The sequence below is a fragment of the Acomys minous genome, assembly GCF_964271855.1.
Source record: "Acomys minous genome assembly, chromosome: 10".
NCBI classification, from domain to species: Eukaryota; Metazoa; Chordata; class Mammalia; order Rodentia; family Muridae; genus Acomys; species Acomys minous.
The window spans coordinates 118,451,011-118,476,442 of NC_140491.1; the positions used below are offsets into that span (position 1 = coordinate 118,451,011).

General features: G+C 44.4%; 1 protein-coding gene across 12 annotated transcripts in view; it reads right to left on the bottom strand.

Annotated features, from left to right (window-relative positions):
• Nucleotides 1-25,432, bottom strand: part of CTNND1 (catenin delta 1) — a 54,135-nt gene continuing 28,703 nt past the window's right edge. For 3 of the 12 annotated variants that reach the window (XM_084797687.1, XM_084797691.1, XM_084797689.1), the window contains 18 exons: nt 23,780-23,851; nt 22,542-22,694; nt 21,622-22,157; nt 16,749-17,212; nt 13,988-14,171; nt 13,156-13,273; nt 12,145-12,298; nt 11,753-11,770; nt 11,238-11,306; nt 9,799-9,926; nt 9,549-9,699; nt 8,764-8,956; nt 8,210-8,324; nt 7,675-7,762; nt 5,092-5,154; nt 2,878-2,981; nt 2,392-2,478; nt 1-2,099 (listed from right to left, as the gene is read on the bottom strand). In XM_084797687.1, coding sequence (XP_084653813.1) covers nt 2,088-2,099; nt 2,392-2,478; nt 2,878-2,981; nt 5,092-5,154; nt 7,675-7,762; nt 8,210-8,324; nt 8,764-8,956; nt 9,549-9,699; nt 9,799-9,926; nt 11,238-11,306; nt 11,753-11,770; nt 12,145-12,298; nt 13,156-13,273; nt 13,988-14,171; nt 16,749-17,212; nt 21,622-22,157; nt 22,542-22,694; nt 23,780-23,851 — 2,709 coding nt within the window. In that variant the 3' untranslated portion in view covers nt 1-2,087. The remainder of the gene's footprint in view (nt 2,100-2,391; nt 2,479-2,877; nt 2,982-5,091; nt 5,155-7,674; nt 7,763-8,209; nt 8,325-8,763; nt 8,957-9,548; nt 9,700-9,798; nt 9,927-11,237; nt 11,307-11,752; nt 11,771-12,144; nt 12,299-13,155; nt 13,274-13,987; nt 14,172-16,748; nt 17,213-21,621; nt 22,158-22,541; nt 22,695-23,779; nt 23,852-25,432) is intronic. The other 9 variants (XM_084797694.1, XM_084797690.1, XM_084797693.1 and 6 more) reach the window with 8 other exon arrangements.

Below are 25,432 nucleotides of genomic sequence, written 5' to 3' on the forward strand. Positions count from 1 at the left end.
CACACTTTAAAAACTTTATTTATATAAAAAACTCATTTGTTTTTAAAAGCATTAACAAGAAAGAAAGAAAAAGAGAAAAGATACAGAGCAGAAGACATGCCCCTTAGTAGTGTTCGGTGGGAAGGTAGGATTTTTGGTTTGCTGAAATTGAATGTTTAGTGTTTTTATAAATGAAAGAAAAACAAAACGACAGTTAAAGGTCCCCAAAGCCCATGGCTATATTCTATGACCACACCCCACCGAGGAAAGAGCACCAGGAAGAGCAGAGGGGGCAAGAGAAACAAGACCAGAGCCAGGTCTGGGCGGGGAGGGTCCCTGTGCAGTGTACTCTGAGGGTCACAGAGCAAAAGGCTCCTTTTTGCCAGAAAAGGTAAATGGGACTAGGAAGAAATGTGAGGGAAGCAAAAGGTGAAAAAAAAAAGAAAAGAAAAGAAAAAAGAACTGTAATTCATAAGAAAGGGGTGGTGGGCTGTGCACGTTTCTCCTACCCCATAGCCTCAATGTATTAAGAACAGGACAAGAGGGATAAAGAATTCCAGTTGCATTGAATAGAGCTTTTAGATTAGGGGGAAAAGGCAAATAAGGAAAAAAGTTAAAAAAAAAAAAACCCACAAGTAGCTGATTCTCTAGCCCAACCTGTAACATTCACTACAACCAGGAAAGGGAACAATGGAGGCAAAGGAACTGGAGAGAAACCCTTGATTCCCTGTAGCCTTTCAGAGATGACGGGAGCTGGGGCCGGCTAAGGAGCCAGTCACAGCACGCACTCTGAGACTTATCAGGATGGGATTTTCACCAATCCCAACTGTGCACTGGTGAGAAGACTGCTGTGGCCCACTGAGGCTACAGCAGCCCCCAACGGGGACTTGAGGTTCCCTAAGTCACCGCTCCTCTTCTTTCCTCCAGCTACTGAGGGTCAACAGTGGATAAGAAAAGAACAAAACCTAACTTGCAAAATCATGAGAACTGAGACTGCAGAGGTAAAGAAAGGCACCTGGAAGAGAGGGAGGAGATGCACCCCAGGCCAAAGGCACAAAGAAGAGGCAAAGCCAGGGCAGCTCCGACCTTAGAAGGGCAAAGGGGGCGGGAGCTATGTACAAGTCTTGTGGTTGGCCAACAAATCCAGGGAGGGGGAGAGGAAGAACAAGCCTACAAAGGAGGAAGAGACATGGGGCCGCGGAGGCAGGGGGAGAGCCAGCCATGAAGCTTCCTGTCGGCTCAGACTGACCGCTTCATGTACATTCCTTGTAGCTCCTCCTAGAGGCCCATCTTCTCCCCAACAATCTTTCTGTTTCTTCTCAACCAAGTGTTCCATTGACATTCTCCTTTTTACAGAGCATCTTGCAAACGGCCAGGTCAAGTGAGCAGATATATCATAGGGTAGGAGAGGAGGGTTAAGGACAGCCTTGGTCAGGGCAGCACCCCAAGGTTGTCCTGAAGCTGACAGAAGAGATGGAGTCTGTAGGTCCTTTGTGGTCCCTGCCTCAGACAGGAGGAACAGCGTTCTCAATCCCACTTTGAGGAGTACTCCACTTGAGGGCCCTAGCCAGGTGGAATGTGCCGATGTTTCCAGCCTTCTTGGCCTCAAAAGTAGCCACCAGATAAGGGAAGAATTCACACTTCCCATTATCCAAAAGAAAATAAAAAGTTCCCTCCCCACCAGAAAAAGTCTTGATTAAAAGTCAGTTTGTCAGAATGCTGAATGCTGCATACACAGCGTTGAATTTCAGTTCTTCCCACAGCTTCCAGTGAAGAGTTCCACTCTCCTCCCTCAACACAAGGCCAACAGTTCCAGGGAGGGCTGGCAAAAAGAGCTAATCGGCAGCAGTTTCTCAAGATACGCAAATAAATGAGTTGGGTTTCTTGGGGAAAGCCGGAAGTAGGGGATGGGAGACTATGACAATTAAACTTCAGTGGAAGGTGTTGGTAATTGATGGAATGACGGCAGCCACTCTGGGCTGCAAGGGGAAGAGTCAGCCTGGCAGTTGGCACAATAGTCCAGCGAAGAAAGGGAAAAAAATCATCAGTCCATTTCACCACCAAAAATAAAATATATTATAAGCCCAGATGGGGCAGGTACAGTGGTGCTAAATCTTCTGCTGTAGGGAAAAAAAGAGAAGGCTGTTAATAAGGTAGAGAATAGGGAGACCTGGGGAGAAGAGAGGCAGCTGGGCAAATCTGGAGGAGGCAGGAAAGCAGCACACAACAGAGAACCAGACCACCCGATGCATTCCAGCCTCTGAAGAGGTCATGATCACAGAAGCTGAACCACTGCATCCCATGTGGTCAGACAAGTGCCTCAGGCCTGATCAGATCAGCATGATTGGCAAAGAGCAGGCACACAGGAGCCTCCTTCCTCAGGACCATCTTAGGGGTGACTGGAGGACCTACCATAGGGGAGTAAGACACTTGGTCCCCCTCATCATCCAAAACCAACACATCCAACTCTTCCTCCAAAGATTCCTGACCCTCGTCCTGCTGTGAACACATGCAATTTGTTAGTTAGAGAGCCAAGGTAAGAACCTCTAATGTGTGCCAGATCTAAGGAAAACCCCAAAATTTGTAAAGTAAACAAACGCTGTTAAGAGTAAAAGGACAAAACACCCTAAATAGGTAAGTGCAAGAGCAGGGTGATGCACAGAGAGGGATTAGTTACTGTTAGTCACATCAGTAACACTTGCAGAAACGTCCTCCAATACAACCAGTGAAGAACATCCCAAGAAACTTCAAGATGCATCAAAACCTCTATTTTTTTTTTCCTGAAAACACCTACCAAAGATATTCTTTTTCTCTTTTCTTTATCATACACTTCATATATCATACAGCTTCAAACCACTATTGACCTCATACATACAGCAGTACACAACAAAGCTTTACCATCAAGGGTGCTCCCTTCAATGGCTCCAGATCACCCAGATCCCCAGATCGGTCCAGTGTTCTGTTGTGGTCTCCTCTCTCATTCAGTGTGGAGTAGTTGTTATCTAGAGAAGAAAGCACACAGAAACAAGACATTCCTTCTAGTACACAATGCATGTGAATTAGGCACGTTGATTGAAAAGTGAGCGGGTTCAGATGCTCCAACAAGGCATAAAAGATTGATGCTTTTTAAGACTGAGAGAGAGAGAGAGAGAGAGAGAGAGAGAGAGAGAGAGAGAGAGAGAGAGAGAGAGAGCGCACGCACACACACACACACACACACACACACACACACACACACACACACAGAAGACTTAACACAGATTGAATACAATGGGGACTAGAATGTATGTGAAACACCCAGCACTGGGGTTGTACTTCAGTGGTGGAGTGGTTAGCCTAGATTCAATCCCCACTACTGCAAAAACAACAAAGCTGTAACAATGAGAAACAGTGCATCCTATGATGGGTAATATTAAAGTGGCCTGGTCTGCTTATAGAGCCCTGAAATTAAGAGAAGACAGAAAAATATGCCGCAATTGGAAGGGACTGACGATGTAAACACAACTGAAGTTTAGCCTTTCAGAATGAAAAGAATTTAGAAGAGCGAAGGCTTAATATACCCAAGATCTTAAAATAATGCAGAATGTGTTGCGTGTCCTGTTGCAAACCTACACTTGCAGCACTTGGAAGGGAAGGGAGGAGGATCCACAGGCACACAGGCACTCAGACTCCTCCTCAGCTACATAGTGAGGTCAAGGTCAGTCTGAGATAAGGAGACCATAATAGTAAATAACAAATAGAATGGTGATAGCAAGTAGGAAGAAGGCCCAAGAATTCAAGGTCATCCTCGGCTGTATTGTAAGTTCATTGCTAACCTGGGCTGCGAGATCCTGCTTCAGGGAGGAAAAAAAGGAGAGAGAGAGAGAGAGAGAGAGAGAGAGGAAGAAGAAGAAGAAGAAGAAGAAGAAGAAGAAGAAGAAGAAGAAGAAGAAGAAGAAGAAGAAAAAGAAGAAGAAGAAGAAGAAAAGAAAAGAAAAAAAAAGAGAGAAGAGGGAGAGAGACAGAGAGAGAGAGGAGAGAGGGAACAGTAAAAGGTAGACCCCTAAGCTGGAATAGAGAGGCCAGGGAAGATTATATAGACATATGAAGACTTTGAAAACATAAACAAGGGATAGAGGATCAACCAAGAATCCAAGGACAGGGGGCTGAAGAAGGGATAGCTCAGCAGTTAAGCACACTTGCTGCTCATTACTGAGGGCCTGAGTTCAACTCCCATCACTCACATGGTGGTTCATAACGCCCCTAACTCCAGTTGTAAGGGATCTGACTTCTGAGGGCACAAGGCACCGCACATGCTAAATAAAACACATACACAGGCAAAACACCCGTGCACATAAAATTAAATAAACAGGCTAGACATGGTGGTCCCTACCTTTAGTCCCAACACAGAGGAGGAAGAACCAGGCAGATCCCTGTGAGTTCAAGGCCAGCCTGATCTACAAAGCAAGTTAAGGTTGTTTTGGTTTGGTTTAATTTTTCAAGACAGGGTTCCTCTGTGTAGCCCTGGGTGTCTTGGACTCACTTTGTAGACCAGGCTGGCCTCGAACTCACAACAATCCACCTGCCTCTGCCTCCTGAGTGCTGGGATTAAAGGCGTGCGCCACCAACCCCTGGCCAAAGCAAGTTTCAAGACAACTAGGATCTGTCTAAAAAATTAGGATTAAAAAAAAAAAAAGTTCTTAATTTTTTTTAATAAAAAAAAATTTAAGGAAGACTTCAAGGCCATCCTTGAAGCAACATGTAAAATATAGAAAAGAGCAGACTGACCAAATTTTATTACATTTCCAGATATCCTTTCAAATGGAGATGATCAATCATGGTCCCCCTGGGATGGTAAATGGTAAGGGTGTAAGGGTAAGGGAGAAAAGGCCACAAAGAAGTTTTAAAATAAATAAATAAATAAAGCCAGGTATGGGGTGTCACGTCTATAATCTCAGCACTTGAGAAGTAGAGGCAGGGGGATCAGGAGTTCAAGATCAGCCTCAACTGCAGTGAGTTTAAGAACAGCCTATCTTTTGAGATCCTGTCTCAAAAAAGAAAAAAGGAAAGAAAATGCCTACTCATCCCAGTTAAACACTATTCTGCAACATTAGACAGGAATTTATCACCTACCTAATGATTTTGTGTTTGAACCCATACTGCTCATTGGAATTTCTTCCCGGTCAGGTTTCTTATCTATATGGAATTAGAAAGTTATCCAAGTCAAAATCCAATACACCAAACTCTATATAAAGCAGACATTTTTCTCTGCATGCCATCCCTCTTGTCTTTATTCAAATAAAGCTTTACTCAGCACATACTATGCGCCACGCCCTCACAGATTTCTTTCCTACAGACACCCAAATACTCTGAAACACTTCGGAGGCCGGGAAGACAGCTCGGTGGATAAATACACCTGCTGTCAAGCCTGAGTGCCTGAGATTCGCCCCTGGGAACAACTTGTGGAACTGACTCCTTCAAGTTGTCCTTGGACCTCTACATATGTACCTACATACCCAAACAAAATAAAGAAATGAATGGGGGGGGCACTTTAACATGGTGAGCCCTCAAAGCCCCTTTAGTTTTAAAAATTATAAGTGTCTAAACTGGGCATGGTGGCATACGCCTGTAATCCCAGCACTTGGGAGGCAGAGGCAAGCGGATCTCTGAGTTCGAGGCCAGCCTGGTCTACATAGCCAGTCCAGGATAGCCAAGGCTGTCAGAGAGCAACTTTCAAAGGTCAGTTCTCTCTCAGGAATGGAATTTAGATTTGTCAGGCTTGGTAGCAAGTAAGTTTTACCAGCTGAGCCATTTCAATGGCCCCAGAAAAAGTATTGGGGGGGGGAGTTAGTAGGCTCAATAACACACATATGATTCCACAATTATACTTTTCTTCTTTGGGATTTTGAGAAGGCTTTTTTTCTTCTTTTTTGGGGGAGGGAGGGGGGAACAGGGGAGGGCAGCAGTGTCTTATTCTACAGCTCAGGCTGGCCTACAGAGCCCATGCCAGCTTCAAATGAAGAACAACCTTCCTGCCTTAGCCTTCTAAGTGCTGGGATGAGTCACCACACTTAGCCAAAATTATTATATCTTTTACTCAGGTAGCTAATACTGTCAGTTTTTTCAACAAAGTGAAAACGGTTTCTGTGTTAATTTTTGAGGAAATGCTTGTCAAATAACCATGTCTAAATAATCATCTCTTGTGTGTTGGCTGCTTCATAAAATAGTACTCTATTGAAAACACAAACCAGCTAGTCCAATTAGTAATCCCAGTCAGTAGTCTGCCTCAAGACAGCCACCATGGCTCCCTACACAGCATAAGTGCTGCACATTTCCTCATTAGTGCTACACATCTAAATGGTGTGCACTCAGAGGTAGAAACGTAATAAAGTACTAACTTTTGCAGCTCCGTCAAGCATGCTCCTAAGCGGAGATGGCTTTGTGGTTTTTGTTTTTTGAGACAGGGTTTCTCTGTATATCCTTGGCTGTCCTGGAACTCACTCTGTACACCAGGCTGTCCTGGAACTCAGAGATTGCCTGCCTCTGCCCCTCCGAGTGCTGGCATCAAAGGCTTGTACCATCATGCTCAGCTTTGGAGATGGCCTTTTAACTGTAGAGTATATGGTCATAAAAACAACTTGTTCAAATCACTGTTGCTACCCTCAGCTGTTGGGCTACCAGCAGCAAACACCGTTTTTATGCCATAGGCACATATGTCCAAGGAAGAGTCTTGGGGCTCTTGCACCACACTCCAGAAACCATGGGTCAAATCAAAAGCCAAAATCTGTTTTTCTTTTCTTTTCTTTTCTTTTTTTCCCCCCTCGGGTTTTTCAAGGCAGGGTTTCTCAGTATAACAGCCCTGGCTATCCTAGACTTGCTTTTGTAGACCAGGCTGGCCTTGAATTCAGAGATCCACCTGTTTCTGCCTCCAAGGGATGCTGGGATTAAAGGCGTGTGCCATCAAGCCTGGCTAAAATTTTTAAGGTAAGAAAGGTTAGAGTACATACTTTTGGTGAAAGAGAAAAAAATATATACAGTGCAAAACACATAATTCATCTATGGTAAAGTAGTTTAAAAAGCTCTAATTCAGGGACACAAAACACTGCCTAGAAAGCCCTGGATTCAATCCCTAGTACCACAAATCCTGAAAAGAAGCATACACACACAGAGCTATAACCTGAATAGTAATGGTGATGCTTTTCTTTAGGCACCAGAAATAATAAGACTTTCTGATTGTCGGAAGTTTTCACTTTTTTCCACCGGAAAACCACTAATAACTAACCAAGCACATGAGCCAACAGAACAGAAATTTAAGAGAGGAAGAAATTAAGCAGAAAAACTGACTCTCCAGTGACTAGAAGTTCACAGGTAAAAGAGGAGCCACACGCCAGCTAACTAACTACTTTTATTTTAGTTTTGTTTTCCTTTGAGACAGAGTTTCATTTAGCCAAGGCTGGCCCTGACCTACTGATGCTCCTTCCTCCGCCTTGGAGTGCTGGGCTGGGGTTACAGGTATGCACCGTCACAGTCCTTACTGCCCGTTCTGACTCGTAACTTCAGACCTATTCTACTATACAGCACACCCTGATGCACACCATCATGCCCTTCTCAACGTCTAGCTCATTTAGAACAGATAAACACCCTATTTCCTAGCTAATAAGCCATTAAGGAATGGTGGGAGCCTAACAAGAAGGGTGCACCCCTTGGTAACTATACCTGATTTTTGGTTCCGGTCAATGAGGGGCAGAGTGCTATCATCATATGAATGGCTGCTCTGGCTTCTAGATGCATTGTTTAGATTCACCTGGAGACAAATGTAAAACCCAACGTCATAAACCCTGAATATGCCCACCTCCTTCTGTCCCTCCTCCTGGCCATGCATCCCCCCCACCCCATCCCTGTAGGCACAAATCTACAGAGCTAGTACTGGGGGGGGGGGCAGAGGGATCAGAGAATGATAAAGTCGGAGTAGATGGAGGGAGGGGGTGGTCACAAGGGCCATGCGGAACCACTATTCACCACCAGCAGCGTCTACTGTGATAGTCAGCATTGAGAGAGTAGAACTACTTCAGCAAAAATGAACTAACTGTGGGCACCACTGTGTTAAGAGGTGTGCTACAAATGAAGTCTTTACTATCTTGAAAAAGACTTGGAGTTGTATGATGGTGAAACAGAAGAAACCAAAGACAAAGGGACTACCTAAGGACCAAAGGGGAAGAGAAGCCAAAGCTTTGGTCAAGAGTTATTGCACCTGGAAGTCTGATTTCTTCCATCCTTCTTTCTCCAGCGGCTTCCGAAGTTCCTTATAGCCCCAGATCGTCTGTAAGACAAGAGCTGCTGCCCTGACTTCTTTTTCTGAGCGATTCCTATGAATGAAAGTAACACCATACAAAGTTTGGTTTTAAAACCAGGGAGTCTTAAGAGCCTATACCTTCTAACATGGTGGTTCTCAATCTTCCTAATGCTGCATGCAGCTCCTCATGCTGTGGTGACCCCAATCATAAGATTATTTCATTACTACTTCAGAACTCAGAAGCCACAGGTTGAGAAGCACAACTGTAAATATAAAATGAGTGAAATCAAATTCCACCAAATATTCTGCCTGAAACACTGACATAAATTAGTTTGATGTAAGAGTTCATTATTTATAGACCAACCTTAAGAATGAGAGTAGACCAATACCTGTCTAAATGTCATAGGAAAGGGAAGTAACCTCACAGAACAACAGAAGAAAAAAGCTCCTTTCTGAAACTCTCTTCTCTCATACTCAAATTCTTCTAGTTGTTATGACGTGTGTAGGCTCACCCTGATTTGTTGATCAACACCAGCTTCTCAATACCCTGGGTCTCTCGAAGCTTTTTGGCAGCTTCCAAGTTCTCGGCAATAACTTCGTTGATGGTGTTCAATATAGAGACCACAGTGTCCTCAGAGAAATTCCAGGAGGAATTCTGTTGACCTCCAGGCAGATTCTTTACCAAGTTAGGAATAGCGTGTTTGCCTATAGCAGTAAAACAAAAGGGCAGGAAGTCTCACAATACACTTTATAGTAATCAGGTTACAAAGCAACTCCGTTATTACATAAGATTATATCAAAGAGGCAAAGAACACAAGACAGCCATAAACTCACTGCCCGCCATCCATTTCCTCAAGGGCACTGAGACAATGTGATGCTGAATATCAATCAATACACTGCCTGGTCTCTTCACACACCCACCACTGAAAACGCTAGGCTCAGCATTATCTTATGAAAACTCAATGGGACAGAGTCTTCTTTATGATTTAAAAGGCTAACAACTTGGACTCTGCCACAAAGTAGCTATATTAACCCTGTGAAAATGAGAAAAATAGAAAAATTCCTAATAATGCTTACAGAGAGAGAAAGCGGATATTCAACAAATAACAGTGGTCATAATATTTCTGAAGAATCATCACTTCAGGCTTTTTGAAAAAGCAGTAAACAATGAACCTTCAACACTCAGATACATAAACTATGGAGAATTTATAGGATCCTTCTCCTCAGCGATGTCAACAAATAACTAAAATTTTGCTGGAATCCAGGCACTATGATAGGCACCAATACAAATCCTTACCAATTAACTCCTTGTTCCGGGCATCCACAGCCAGATTTCTCAGTGCCCCAGACGCAGCTTTCACTACTCGCTCGTGCTCACTGGTCAGGAGGTCAGCTATGGCAGAGAGAGCCTTCTCTTGACGAAGAGCAGAACGGATGTATCGACCATACTAAGAAGCACATGGGAAGTGGTGAGACAATTACAAATGGCAGCAGACTAGTTATCTATACTCCCTATTTCGAAATCCATCTTTTTCAGAGGTACTCACTGTCCAGCGCCCAGCACACAAATTCTGGATAGCTCCAGCTGAGGCTTCTAGGATGGCAGGCGTCTTGCTCTCCTTAAGGAGTGAGATGTATATCCGCACCACTTCTGGCTGAAATAAGAGTTCATAGCCTGCAAAAGAAACGGCAAGACAGAAAATACTAACCAACGCCTACACACCAGGTTCCAGGTGCCCACAGTTGGCACACGCCTTTAATCCCAGTACTCAGGAGGCAGAGGCAGGCAGATCTCTCTAAATTTGAGGCCAGCCTTGTCTCCAAAGTGAGTCTAGGACAGCCACGGCTGTTACACAGAGAAACCCTGTCTTAAGAAAAACAGAAACAAACACACAAAAGAATAGCTAGTCTAGCCCAAAGCAGTGTCATACACCTTTATTTTCAGCATTTGGAAGGCAGAGGTAGGCACATCTTTGTGAGTTTGAAGCTAGCCTAGTCTATACAGAATGAGGACAGCCAGGGCCACAGAGTAAGACCTCGTCACAAAAAACAAAATCATAAGATAACAATAATAACTAACCCACAGTAAAAACAGAACAGACACCAATTGCATCTTATTCAATTCCTCTCTTCTTCCTCGACTTGTTGGTTTTGTTTTGTTTTTGTTTTTCAAGACAGGCTCTCTCTGTGTAGCCTTGGCTGGCCTTGAACTCATAGCAATTCCACTGCCTCTGCCTCCTGAGTGCTGGGATTAAAGGCGTGTGCCACCACACCCAGCCTTCCTCGATTTGTATCGCAAAGCTGTAATTTTAGTCTTGCTTGTACCACAAGATTCAGGCTTAAGCTGGGCGTGGTGGCACATGTTTGTAATCCCAGCACTCGGGAGGCAGAGGCAGTCGGATCACTGAGAGTTCCAGGCCAGCCTGTGTCTACAAAGCGAGTCCAGGACGCCCAGGGCTACACAGAGAGACCCTGTCTCGGAAAAAAAACAAAACAACAACAACAACAAAAAAGTATCAGGCTTAATGATTCAACATCTCAACCAAATTATTTCTAATTCAACTCAGTCGTTCTCCCCACCATGAATATGAATATATTTATTATTATACGGGGCCCAAAGATGCAAGCTGTGATAAAGAGATTCTTTTAATAGTAAGGTTCAAGATCCAAAAACAAAACAAAACCTGCAGTGGCCACTTAGCTAAGTCCCTTCTTTTTTTTTCCTTTCTTTCTTGAGGCATGCTTTCACTCTGTATCCCAACACGCTTTTGAGCTAACAGCAATCTTCCTGCATCAGCTGCCCAAGGACTAAGGTTGAAGGCATGTGCTATTATATCCAGCCTAGCTTCGGACTCCAGACTACTAAATACTGTGAATTTCCCATCACTTCAAACCCATTAAGTAGGGAGGAACTGTTAACATAAGCATGTTACACGTCTAAACACCATGTCCGAGAGCTCTGGAGACTGGGAAAAAAGTAACTTACCTCGAGCAGGACTGGTTCTTTTGGGGAAATCCACTGTATCACTTACTGGGTCCTCTGCGGGCTTTTTCCCTATAAAAATGTAGAAGGGTAGAGAAAACAGAGTACAGAGCTTTTAAAGAAAGATTCCACCTGACACAGTTTTTACCCTTTAGTCAGAATCTTCAGATGAGAGGTACAACAGCATCAAAAGAAGTAAAAGGGGGACCCCAGATATAGCTGTCCCAACAGAGATGATACCGAAACAAAAACCAAAAACAGGCAATAGATTGGTACAAAAAGGATAACCACTCTTGCTGCTATTAACTGAGTTCTGATAACAGGGACTGCTGTCTAGAAGCAGTATGTCAAAACCACAGCCCAGAAGAGCTAAACTTATTTTTCAATGCTTTTTTTCCCTCAACTAAATTTTCCTACATGCATCCACAGGGTAAGGTTAGACAAAGAAGTATCAGGGAAGGTAAAAACCAAACCATGCAAATTAGAAGGAGACAAGCGCCTTAAAAGATTGCACTCACCTCTGGAGAACCACTCATCTTCCAGTGTGTCACCAAGGTGGAAAGCGAGGAGAGAAATGAAGGAAGAAAACGCAGGAGAAAGATGTCAACAGGATCATGGGCAAGGACAAAAGAAAGCAGAGAAGGAGGAGGGATAGGGAGGAAGGCCCCAGATTAGTTGAGTTCTTGTCCTTCAGTGCCCCATTCGACAATTCACTAACAACCACCACCATCACCACCGCCACCACCATCACCGCCGCCACCACAGTCAGAGCACGCAGAACAAGGGAGCAACTGCAGAGCAAAGGGACACGTCTCTACTGGGTAAACTTCCAGACTATTTACTAAGCACCTAGAAAGCTAAGTGTTCCTCCTTGTCCCATATTAAAGAACAGGAACTAAGTAAGGCTCACCTTTACCCTTCTTGGCCCCAAAGCAACTGGCAGCATGTGGCCCGGTGTTGTTAGCCACACTAGGAAGCGCCTCCTGGTACCGCTCTGCCTGTGGGATTTCACGATGAACCTGATATGATAAGTTCCGAAGGAGGCAGACACAGTTCTCCACGAGCTTAGGGACCACAAAACACAAGGGTCAATTGGAAAAGAGAATGCCTATGACAATTTCCAAGAAATTCAAAGTCTCCATGATTTGAATATTAAATTATCAATCCTAAAGTGTATTAACTCTATCTTCTCTCAAGTTGCTTTGTCAGTGCCCCAGGCTCCTCAAAAGTCCTTGTTATCTTCAGGCTAACAGAAGGTCTAATTACAGACATATAATAGCTTTGGCTGCCGGGCATGGTGGCACACGTCTTCAATTCCAGCACTTGGGAGGCAGAGGCAGGAGGATCGCTGTGAATTCCAGGCCAGCCTGGTCTACAAAGCAAGTCCAGGATAGTCAAGGCTACACAAAGAAAGCCTGTCTCGAAGACCCAAAAAAGCTTCGGCAACTAGTTGGTGACCCAACATTTAGGTCACTGATTTCCCTACTAAGAAAATGTATAATCTGAAAGGCTACTAAGCAGCTTTACTATATATGGAGGTTGGGGATGGGTCGCTAAAGAAAATTCTCTTTTGGGCTGAAAAGATGGCTTAGTCATTAACAGCACTTGCTGCACAACAAGGCTGACATGATCTAGGATGCACATATAAACCTAGTGCTATAGGAGCAGAGGCAGGACTGCTGCCGGCCCAGCCCAATTACACGACCTCCAGACTCAGGTGAGACCGTGACTCAGAAGAACAAGGTGGAGAGTGCCTGGCTTCTCCTTGTACACTCGTGTACACACACACATCTTCTTCTAAGCTAAATGTCTATTTTAAGGAGAAGGGGTTGGCATAGGTATTTTATATTATCGATAGCATGAAGTCGTGGGTCTGAACCATAGGTACTTGTGGATAAAATCCACTCAGTCATTAACTTACCTTGCTGTCTGAATCTTTCTGTCCAATTTCTGCCTGAACAATGAAAATGAGGGCATCAACTAAGCCATCACATTCCCGAAGTTTCCGGCGAGCTTCACTTCTCTCTGAGCTTACATTTCTAAGGGGAAAAACAAACTTCTGAAGATGACTGAAATCCCTGAAGTAGATATCTTTTCTCATCTACATCTAAAGCTTATTTTAAAACACCTTTTTCTATCGAGTAGTACAAGAAAATCAATACTTACTAAAAAGCAAGACATTGCAGTTGGAAATTGACTGACAATCTGTTTTCGAAGCTTTTTAAGCTTGCGGAGTTGGGCTGAAAAACTGTACCAGAAGCTGGTACAGGCAGTCAAGTGCCACGAGCACTCGCTCTGCCTGCACCGCCAGCACGCACACGGTGGCTGCAGCCCCAAAGGATATGCACATGGTGCACTACTAATATGACGACAAGGCTGCACAGCGGCACACGCTAGTAATCCAGGAACTGGGGGAGCCAGAGGCAGGCAGGTCTCTGTTGAGTTCAAGGCCAGCTTGGTCTACAAAGCCAGGACAGCCAAGGCTACAAAGAGAAACTTTGTCTTGCAAACACTTTGTCCTGTGTGTGTGTGCGTGTGTGTGTGTGTGTGTGTGTGTGTGTGTGCTAACCCAAGGAAGTATTTTATCATTAAGCTACACTGCATCTGCCACCACACCACTCTGCCTTTGCGTCTTGCAAAGCACCCAGCCAGCCTTGGACTCACTCTTGACTCAGCCTCACACAGGCTTACAGGCCTGCACCACCAACCCCAGCAAAAACTCAGTCTTCGTAGTCTCAGAACCCTTCACTCACCGAAGGCAGCCCGCAGTGTTGGTGAGCACTGACTCCCACTCAATATGCCGTGGCTTACAGTCTTCACTAGGCTCTCTCTCCCAGCCAGAATGTGGAATGATCACTTCATCTGTCAAGGCGTGTAGCGCATGGTCCACAATCTCCATTTTGATTGAATCGTGGGATGAGAGATTCCACAGCGTTCCTGGGAGGGACAATTCAGAGAACTCTCCAGCACCCAAGACAGTCTGAAGGCTGTCAGAGAAAGCCCTGCTCCACTCCTTCTTAGTCACCCTCAGTCGTCAGAGATGTGTCCGTTACTGAGTCTGCATGACCCCATGTAATGTTAGGTAGGCTTCTGCTTACCGTAAGGTAAGATTTCCTTTATGATGTGTAATACAGACACAGTCATTAAAATAAAACTTTACAGGCTGGAAAGATGGCTCAGCAGTTAAGAGCAATGTCTGCTCTTCCAGAGGTCCTGAGTTCAATTCCCAGCAACCACATGGTGGCTCATAACCATCTGTAATGAGATCTGGTGCCCTCTTCTGGTGTGTAGGCACACATACAAGCAGATCATTGCACACAAAATAAGCAAATAAATAAATAAAGCTTTACAAAATAGTATTTACTACAACCTATGTTTAACAATCTACACCAGTTTCTCCCCCTCAGCAACAGTCACTTTAGTCCACATAATTCTTCGTAGTAGGAAGCTGCCCTGTCTATTGCTGGACGCTGACCAGTGCACCCGTATCGCTAGCCTCGTCTCACTGGATGTCAAGAGCACACTCTACTCCACCCCAAGTCACGTCAGCCAAAGCAACTCCAAGCCGGGCGTGGTGGCGCACGCCTTTAATCCCAGCACTCGGGACGCAGAGGCAGGTGGATGCTGTGAGTTGAAGGCCAGCCTGGTCTACAAAGTGAGTGTAGGACAGCCAAGGCTACACAGAGAGACCCTGTCTCAAAAAAACAACAAAGCAAAACAAAACAAAACACCTGGAACAATGGAGATGTCCTCTGGGGGCAAAAACATCCTGCCAATTAAGAACCAATATTATTCATTTTTCTTTTTGTAGGATTTATTACGTATACAATGTTCTCCTGAATGTAATAACTATAGGTCAGAAGGGGGGCACTAGATCTCATTATAGATGGTTGCTAGGAATTGAACTCAGGACCTTTGGATGAACAGCAAGTGCTCTTAACCTCTGAGCCATCTCTTTAGCCTTATAATTTATTTTTCTTTCTTCTTCCTGGAGCACTGATTATGGCCCTCAAAACTGCTCAGTTCACACTAACAGATCACCATATACAATCTGAAAAACTGACATTCTATATAAAGCAAGGCCCATAAGCTCAAATTTCTAACTGAAACAGGCAGGTTGAGTCAAGACAAGCACACATTTAAAACAAACTATAAGGTTGTGAATAAACGGCAATTGGCACTCAGCTGTCCTGTTTGGAAGACAGGTTCCTCTACTACTACAGCCGGTCAGAAGTAACAGACTGCACTAGATGTGGCGGTGCACACCGTTCACTCCAGAGCTCACGACGCTGAGGCACTGTATCTCTGTGAGTATCTCTGTGAGGACGTAGTGAATTCTAGAGACCTGGTCTCAAAAGAGCAATCAAAAAAGCAAACAAACAAATACACCCACCCCCATACATGCAGGTGTTGGGAGATTACTGCGTTTGTCATGTCATCCAATCAAATCTGTGAAGCATAATTGACCCAAGGCTGTAGGCATATGGTTATTGTGTAGTTTAAACTCTGATCTCTTGTCTAAACTTTGTGTAAACTCTGCTCCTTAACTGTCCCCTTGTTATGTCAATAAATAGGGCTGGAGTTCCTGCCAGCCAGGGGAGGAGTTAGGAATTTGAGTGACAGGAGAGGTCCAAGGAAGACCAGAAGGAGCTGGAGCTGAGGAAAGCTATAAAGTCCAAGTATCGCTGGGATGTTTGCTAGAGTAAGACAGAATAGCATAGAGGGTTAAGAACAGACTTAAACTGCTCAGATTGTTCTGTGAAGCCTTGTATTTAAAAAAGACCCTTGGGGCTGGGGAGATGGCTCAGAGGTTAAGAAGCACTGGCTGCTCTTCCAAAGGTCTTGAGTTCAATTCCCAGCAACCACATGGTGGCTCACAACCATCTATAATGAGATCTGATGCCTTCTTCTGTTGTGCAGGTGTACACACAGGCAGAGCACTGTATACATAATAAATAAATAAATCTTTAAAAAAAAAAAAAAAGAGCCTCACCGGGCAGTGGTGGCACACACCTTTAATCCCAGCACTCGGGAGGCAGAGGCAGGTGGATTGCTTGAGTTCGAGGCCAGACTGGTCTACAAAGTGGGTCCAGAACAGGCAAGACTACACAGAGAAACTCTCTCTCAAAAAACCAAAAAGTCTCAATTATTTGTGTGATGGCTAGGATAAGAGAGAAGCAAAGAGAAATAAACACTGTTTTATAAAAATAACTTCAACCCAAGGCTACTACTTCAGCTTTTATAATCAAAAGGCAATGAATGGACTGGCCAGGCATGGTGGTGCATGCCTTTTATCCCAGCACTTGGGAGGCATAAGCTGGCAGATTTCTTCAAGTCCAGCCTGCTCAACATAGTGAATTCTAGTCTAGCCAGAGTTAACTAGTAAGGCCATGCCTCAAAATTAATTGGTTGATTGATTGAGTGATTGATTAATCAATTAAAAGGTAATGGATTGGAAACCTCTAGGTCCCTACCTCTCTCTGGAGTAACAGTCACCCCCAACCTAGCACTCACCAGTAATGACTTCAGTCAGGTCCATATCACGAGCCTTTCGGAGCAGTCGAACCAGGGCAGGAACGCCATCACAGTTTTTGATGGCAATCTTGTTGTCTTGGTCACGTCCAAAAGAGATATTCTTGAGAGCTCCACAGGCTCCCAGGTGCACTTCCTTTTTGGGATGATCTAGCAACCCTACCAACACAGGGATCCCTTTGAGCTTCCGCACGTCAGTCTTCACCTTGTCATTGCGATAGCATAAGTGCTGCAGATACGCAGCTGCATTGGACTTCACAGCATCCAAGCGGAAGCCCAACATGGCAATCACCTCTGGCAGCTCTGGCTGTCTCCAGTTGGGAGGTGGGGGCATTCCCTTGCGCAGACTATCCAAGCTTGCTAAACTTCCCCGCTCATGTTGAGCCAAAGGAGCCCAGTAGTACTGATCAGGAGGCACCTCCTCACCAATCATGTCTTCGTAACTCCTGCAATATTGAAAGAACCAAGAACCAATAGTTAAATCTGGCTCCTTGGACATCCTTGCTACCTATCATCTTCAAGGTAAGATTAACCCCAGATCTACACAAAGATCATATATCTCCTCTGTGTGGTCAACTTTTAATAATTATGTGTGCGAGTGCCAGTCTTTTCAATGGCCCTCTACATTAGAGAATCTCTTAGCAAACCAGAAGCTGATAAGCTAAACCCACAGATCCTCTATCTCTGCCTCCCCAGTGCTGGGGTCACAAGTGTGAGCTACCACAGGGCTCAGCTTGTCATATAGGCACTCAGATCCTCGCATTTGTGCAGAAAGTGTTTTACCAACTGAACCACCTCCCCAAGCCCAATTTTAATAACGTAAAAGTAACCTGCATTTAGATTAAAACCACCTCTCCTTTTCCCTGTGAAGTTTGCTGATTGAAAGAGAGAAGCACTTGGAATTGTTAATCACAAAAAGAACAAATCCTGATTCCTTAGTACTGACTTGAATGACATCTGACACCTATTAACGTCACTGTATAGAACGAAATAAATCTTTAGAGGGAAGAGTTAAGCAAGGCAACTGCTTTCACATCACATAAGTCAGCAGACAAAGAATGGGAACAGCAGGCTCATAGGTACAGGGGACAAGGCCACAAGTCTAAGGCCAGATAGCAAGTTAAAGGCAATCTAGGCTACAAGCCAAGAGTCCATCCCAACGCACTCTCCCTCCCACTCCATCCTAAAAAAAAAAAAAGTCTGCAAACAGTTCTTAAATCCTTAGCTGAACAGGAAAAAGCTAGTAGAACAAGACCATTAAACACATTTCATATTTAAGCTTTTCCCTACCCGATCTTGGAAATTAAAAGAGGAACTGATCAAGAAAAATGGAGGGTGTCTTGCTGCATCATTGAAGACTTGGCTTCAGCACTAACTTGAACATTGTCACAGTTCATCCCAAGGCCTTACATGCTACTCAGACAGGCATGGTCCAAGAGGGAGTTCCATCCTCTAACGTGTAAATATTTCTAACTCTGTTAAAATGTCATCTATACACCAGCATCTAATTGGAATGTTCCAGCACTTGCATCAGAGGAGAGTGAAAGAAGTCAAACGAAGAGCAACATTTCCTGTCTCAGTACTGCCAGCCACCACCAGAGGGTGAGCCTGTCATACTACTGTTTATTCACAGCTTCCAAGAAGGCAGAGCCATCATCTGTGAGCTCATCTCACCCTGTGGCTCCGCTGGTAGAGGAGAATCTGTGCACAGGGCTCTCCAAATAAGACGACTGTTTGTTCCACACAACCACTGAAAGTAGTCTCATCAGAAGGCCTGCTTACCAGGTGTCAGCACTGACCATTAAACAATGAAGGATTCATGGGGGCAAACCATTTAGTTTAGAAAATTAATATTTTTTTAAATGACTATAAAAACCCAAGCACTTGGGAGGCTGAAGCAGGGGGATCTCTGTGAGTTCCGGGGCAACCTGGTCCACAAAGGGAATCTGGGACAATCAGGGCTACACGGTGAAACCCTGTCTCGAAAAACCAAAAATGAAAAATACAAAACAAAAATTTCACTTTAAAATTTAAAATCTCACTGAAACAAAATAAGTTGTTTTAAAAGCAGATTACTTAACATGAAATATGAACCAAGAAGAGACTTGATACCCTATGAGCATATACAGGGGGAAGTAATCCCCTTCAGGAACAGTCATAGGGGAGGGAATAAGGGGAAAATGGGAGGGAGGGAAGAATGGGAGGATACAAGGGATGGGATAACCATTGAGATGTAACAAGAATAAATTAATAAAAAAAGGGAAAAAATATGAAAAAACAGGACACATGTAAGAAACCACCAAGGGAGCCAGGTGTGGTGGCACACACCTTTAATCCCAGCACTTGGGAGGCAGAGGCAGGTGGATCTCTGTGAGTCTGAAGCCAGCCTGTGTCTATAAAGCAAGCCTAGGACAGCCAAGGCTACACAGGGAAACCCTGTCTTGAAAAACCAAAATGAAAGAAAGAAAACCCCAAGGATACACTGAACTGTTCTTCATGAGAACAACTGTTTCAGGCGGTGTGTTGAGAACACCTTACTTTTCTTGTTTAAGATAAACAACTAAAAAAATAATTGCCATTGCCAGGTTTTTTTCCAGTCACTCAAGGAAATCATTCTTTATACTTCCTTCTTTCACAGCAATAGATCAAGATTCTTTTCTTTTACAAATAAGAAAATTATCCAGGTGTGGTGGTGCACACCTTTAATCCCAGCACTCAGGAGGCAGAGGCAGGCAGATCTCTGAGTTCGAGGCCAGCCTGGTCTACAAAGCGAGTTCAGGACAGCCAAGGCTACACAGAGAAACCCTGTCTCAGAAAAACAAAAACAAAAAAAGAAAACTGACCAGATGTCAAACACCTTGCTTAAAGCTGTATAGACAATGGCAGAGGCACAACTAGAACCAGGGCTGTCAAGTTCAATGGTTTTTCCACTAACCATTGCCTCGCTGTGTAGGGTTGACCTTGTAGGGATGAAACAGGAAGCAGAAGATGTTCTTGCTAGTCAAGCAGGATTCCAAGCCCAATGCCCCTGGAACAAACCCAGGAGCCAAGCCCCAAGCCTCTCTACGTGAACTGCCACTTCAAAGGGCAGCAGGGAATGGCCAGGCCACCCACACCCATGCAGGGCTAATCTCCCTCTGCTAATGAGGAAGTCAGGGCAAGCAGACGTGTACTCCAGCCCCACTCCCTGGGCAGACTGTTCCAACGATCGCGGCTATCTACCTCTGGCTGGCTTACACCAGCTGAGATCTGGTGCCCCTTAGAAAGGAATAAAAGGTGAGTCACATGGGAGTTGAATTGGCCAACCACGCCAACTGAAGAGAGTCAGTGACTCAGGCTTAGATAATAGGGCCTGTACTCCTGTCCCAGACGAATTCAGTTTATGGTTAGCCATACTACCTAATATGTATTCAGAAAGTAAGTGCCAAGACCTTTGCTTTGGAAGGTCATGAACCTACATACAAAAACTGAGTAACAGCCGCCAAAGTACCCTCACTACCAAGATAATTATAAATCTTATCATATTTCTTATTTCTTAGCTTAGAAATATAGACCCAATTTATTCTAAAGTAATGTTTGCAGCCTAAGACCAAACACATTTTTCTGTATACACTCAGAACTAAGAACTTTTAAAATAACCTTTAAAAATTTATGAAAACTAAACAAGAGATATGATAAAGGTACTAATGAATAGCACACAAAGCCTAAAATGGATCCTTTAGAAATGGCCTGCCTGCCAGGCTTTAGTCCCAGCATTCCGGAAGCAGAGGCAGGAGACTGTCTGTCAGTTAGAGGCCAGCCAGAGCTAAACAGCAATACCCTGTCTCACTACCAACAAAAATAAAGGAAAGGGAGGAAGGGGGGGGGGTGGGAGGAACCTTTCAATCCCATTCTAAAATATTCTTCCAAGGCAACTACTACTCATCCAAACAGTAATCATGATATTGTCACGTCACCAAAGGTCACCTCAAGGAAAAAGTACCTTCAAAATAGACTGCTGCTTACTGACCTTTGGGAGTCATTACAAATGTGCCAGTCCAGGAGGGCCATTCCCTACCCACCACCTTCCCCAATCCTGACTAAACACAGAGGGCAGGGGTTCAGAATCTGTGAGGTCAGAAGTGACTGTTCATAAACATCAGGGTTAGAACCACTGCAAGGACAGCTTTTAAACAAAATCCTGTGTTCTAACACCAAACCAGGAGCTAAACAGGTTCTCAGGGAGAAGAGTGTCAATGTCCCCAGGCCCTGGCCTCAGACTCTGTGCTGCTCCCTTCTCTACCACTGAGAGAGACAGATCTTAGGCAGAGGTCATGGCATAGCAGCCAGTTCTGTTTTTGGGTTTTTTTTTAACACAGACCAACAGCCAACCTTAATCACTTTTCTCTTTTGGGTTTTGTTTAGAAATGGTCAACACAATAGCCCAAACCAGCTTTGAACTTAACTGCAGCAACCCACTGCCTTAGCAGTGGAATAAAAGCCTAAGGCATCTGGCTACAGGTCACATTCTCACCAATGTGGGGGCACACCTGTAATCCCAGGACTTGGAAGGAGGAGGAAGGATCAGGAATCCACAACCATCCTCTACTACATGGCCAGACTGGTGGATAGCCTGAGCTATACTGCCCAGTCTCAAAAGCCAGTGGCAAACAAAAAATGATCACTTAGTATAACTAAAATAGGGCTCTAATAACAAGAAAGAGTAAGACAGCAAGTCAACATTCAATGTGCCTCCCATGAAAACCAAAGGAGCCCCAGTATCCAGAAGTGTCACCGATCCCCAAAAGCTCTTTAAAAAATAAAGCTACCCTTCCCCATCTGAGAAAAGAGCCTCTCTTCCCCTACTCCTGCCCACCTGAGGCGTCGGCGGGGGTCGGAGGGTGTTCCTGTCCGACGGGCAGTGCCATAATCAGACATCATGCCATAATCAAGGTCATCATAGCCCACGCTGCGCTGGTCATCCTCTAACCCATAAGGCTCCGGATGAAAGCGATGCAGATCCACACTGCTCCCGCCCACTCGAACCTGGGGCTGGGGCCCATAGACATCCTGTCTACTGGGTGCCCGGTAGCCTTCCATGCTGGGCCTATACCGTTCCTCAATTCTGGTCACCCGGGACAGACTGCCATAGTTGTCGCTGCCGCCTGGATAGCCATCCTCGTAGTGCCGGCCGTATCCATCTGGAGGATAGTGGAAATTCCTGGGGAGAGTCGCCGTGCCTGCCTGGCCCACGTAGGGACCAGGGCCCCCGGTGCCGTTCTTGCGGAAGTCGCGGCCCAAAGTCTGGATGTAGTTGTTGGAGACTGCTGAGGGGTCCACAGACAGCCCATCTGGCCCCATGGGGACTGGCTGTACTGTCCGAGTTGTCACCGTCTTCACAACTTTCTTGACCTTTGGTTAAGAAATAAGGAAAGGAAAACCAATTATTGAAGGAAATAAAGAATCTAAGTTTAAATTCCATACTACCCTAAGTAAGAAACCCTTACCCTCTAGGTTTTTACATAGAAATGTCGCATGTGTCATCTATACCTATTTTTTTTTTTTTTTAACATCCTACAGAAGCCACCAAGAGGGAAAAATGCCTCTTGGGGTAACTGCTATGACTATCCGTACCCCTTCTCTTCCCCTTTCCTGCATTTCTCTAACCTTTTCTGTTTGAGAAGTGATCATTTTCTTTCTGGCAATCAGTGGCCTTCGAGCACTAACTGGTTAGCTTGCCTACTAAACGACCACAGAGGCTCTTTATCACGCTAGGACATGCACATCTCAGCTTACTGTGGTCTCCGTGCGCCTAGTGGTCCCGTCATCTGAGGTTTCCACAGAAACAACAGACATGGCTCCTTCAGGGTCCTCCTCTGTGTAGGTCTCCACAATCTGCCCTGGCTCCTGCATCCTGGGGACAGTGCTATACAGAAGGTGGTTGTGATCCTAGGAGAGAGAAAGGAGTAACGCTGTAACTAAATCTATGGAGTAACGATCCATCCTAGTAAGAAACATTGGTGCTTCTAGAAACAGGCAGTCTTCATGCATCTCCCATTGGCCTCGGGGGTTTTAGAAAGAGTGGCTGTCATCTTATAACTTTGTTATAAGGCAGGCATGGTAGTGCACATCTTTACTCCCAACACTCAAGAGGCAAAGGCTTGCAGATCTGAGTTCAAGGCCGGCCTGTTATACATAGCAAATTCCAGGCCAGCTGGGACTACATAGAGAAAGCATGCTCAGTAAATAAATAACTTATGTAAAAGCCGAGTAAATATAATTTCCCAGTACCAGGCATCTAACAAACATAAATAAACAGGAGGTAACTCCACTCATACAGACATCCTAGTGACAGAGACAGCAGATTTCACTTTCCATTCTGGTCACCTGCTTAAATACAAACTATGCTAACTGTGACATCTACATCTGAGTAGTTCTTCAAAAAGAGTAGCTTACCCAATAAAGACCTTTTACAATTGAAAAGACAATAGTCAAAAGGTTCTGTTTGGTCTTGGGTTGAACTAGGAGTGCACCTGGTGTTTGCTAGGCGAGCACTCCACCTACCACTGCACAACCAGAACCTCTTCTTACGTTTACTGTGGGGTAAGGTTCCAGTAATTTCCCAGACAGGTCTTGAACTTTCGATCCTCCTGCCTCAGCCTCCCAAGTGGCTAGGATTAGACTTGACCCTCCCGGCCCAGCATGAGTGATCTTTTGACGGTTTTCTGTTATTCATCAGATGTTCCCCAGTCATATTTTAGGTAAGCTTTTCTACAAGGTAGAATTATGCTCTCCCTCAAAACAACTGCAGTACCCTAGGCTCAAATGAGACAGGAGTACTGTGATAAAAGCCAATTATCTTTTTTTTAAATAAACAAAACCATGTATAATTTGGAACGGACCTTTCTACTTTCTAAATTAAAGAACTAATGTTTATTTATAGTAAGCACTCCAGCACACCAATATGATCATAAAGACTGGAGAAGTAAAAAGATATGAATAAAGTCGTCCAGACCTCGAGTCAGAACAATTACCTGGGGTCCGTTGAGTTTCAAATCTGAAAATTTCTGTCTCTCAAGGTCAGCATCGCCCACAAAGCGGCCGTTCTGAAACATAGCCCACAGGACAATTCACTTTCTAGCCTTCCTTTGTTGTGTCAAACACAGACATCTTTCTTTCCAAAAGAAAGGGCTTTCAAGAAGGTGTTTGTGGCCTGAAATCCTGTGTCAATATTCATAAAAAGAACCGTAATACTCCTTAATCTTAAGTTACCACTTTCCTCAAAACTGGAATCAGGCCTAAAATTCTGGCAGGCCAGGTCTACAGAGCTTACAAATTTAAGTTCCATGAGTAAGTACACAGGGTTTGAGGTCAGCAGGCTGTATCCCTAACATCTTGGCACATGAGAAGCATTAAAAAAACCATTTGCTGAATAAATAGCACAGACTCAGTAAGTTTCCTACACACAGCCTTTTTTGAAAGCCCTAAGAATATAAGGAAAGTTGGAAATGCTACTTTGTGTGTATGTTGCATGGGGGGGGAGGGGGGGCACCAAAAAAACCAAAACAAAACCTTTTTTATTGTTTTTAGGAATCTTCATGCTCTACTAACATGGGAAACTCCCATTCCAGGAAGCTTTTGAAAGAAAGAAGAGTTAATTCTCCATTCCAAATATGAAGGAAAGTGCTCGGCAATACCCCTCAAGGAAAATCTTAACATCTTTACCAAATTACAGCCACAGAACACATTCTAAAATGTTCTTAAAGTGCTCTGTCTCAAGCACAGAGACATAACCTGATGACACTGTACAAATAAAAGCACAGTTCTTGTTCCTCTCCTAATACACTACAGTTAGATGCAACAACCCTGGGAGATGCTTCCTCCACCCATCCCCCTTTTACATTCAGTGTAAAGCTGCAGGGGGAGGAAGTTAAACACTGCTTTCAGGAAGAAGGAAGGGTGTGGTTTCATTACTGAGCAGAGGTTAAAAATAAAGGAACAAGAGGGAAACCACTGGATCCTGGGATTCCCCACCACCAATAAGTCTGAGCAGCCTCACTTTCCTTCAGTCTGTCTCATCCATAACTCTCGCTACTCAAATCCCTGTAAACATGGTCATTTTAAAATTGCTGATTATCTGCCATTCAAATTATGTATACTAGTTTAGGGATTAGACAAGCAGTGGGCGTGATTGTAGTCCTAGTACTAGGGAGGCAGAAGTAAAAGCCCCACAAGTTTGAGATCAGTCTGAGCTACATACCAATAACCTTGTCTTCAAAAATCCCAACAGTCAGCCAGATGTGGTGGCGCATGCCTTTAATCCCAGCACTCAGGAGGCAGAAGCAGACAGATCGCTGTGAGTTCAAGGCTAGCCTGGTCTACAAAGGGAGTCCAGGACAGCCAAGGCTACACAGAGAAACTCTGTCTCAGAAAACAAAGCTAAACAAAAAACTAAACAAAAAAACCCCCAAAGGTCTGGAAATGTTACTCAGTATCTGCCTAGCATGCACAAGACCCTGGCCTCAATCTCTAGCTCCTCATGAAAAGTTAGTAAATGAATAGGATGTAACTCTGTGGTAGAGCATCTTCCTAGCATGTTCAGGACTCTAGGGCCAACTTCTAGCACTACAAAATAAATAAGCAATCAGTTAAAAGAACTGCGCAGACACACACACACACACACACAG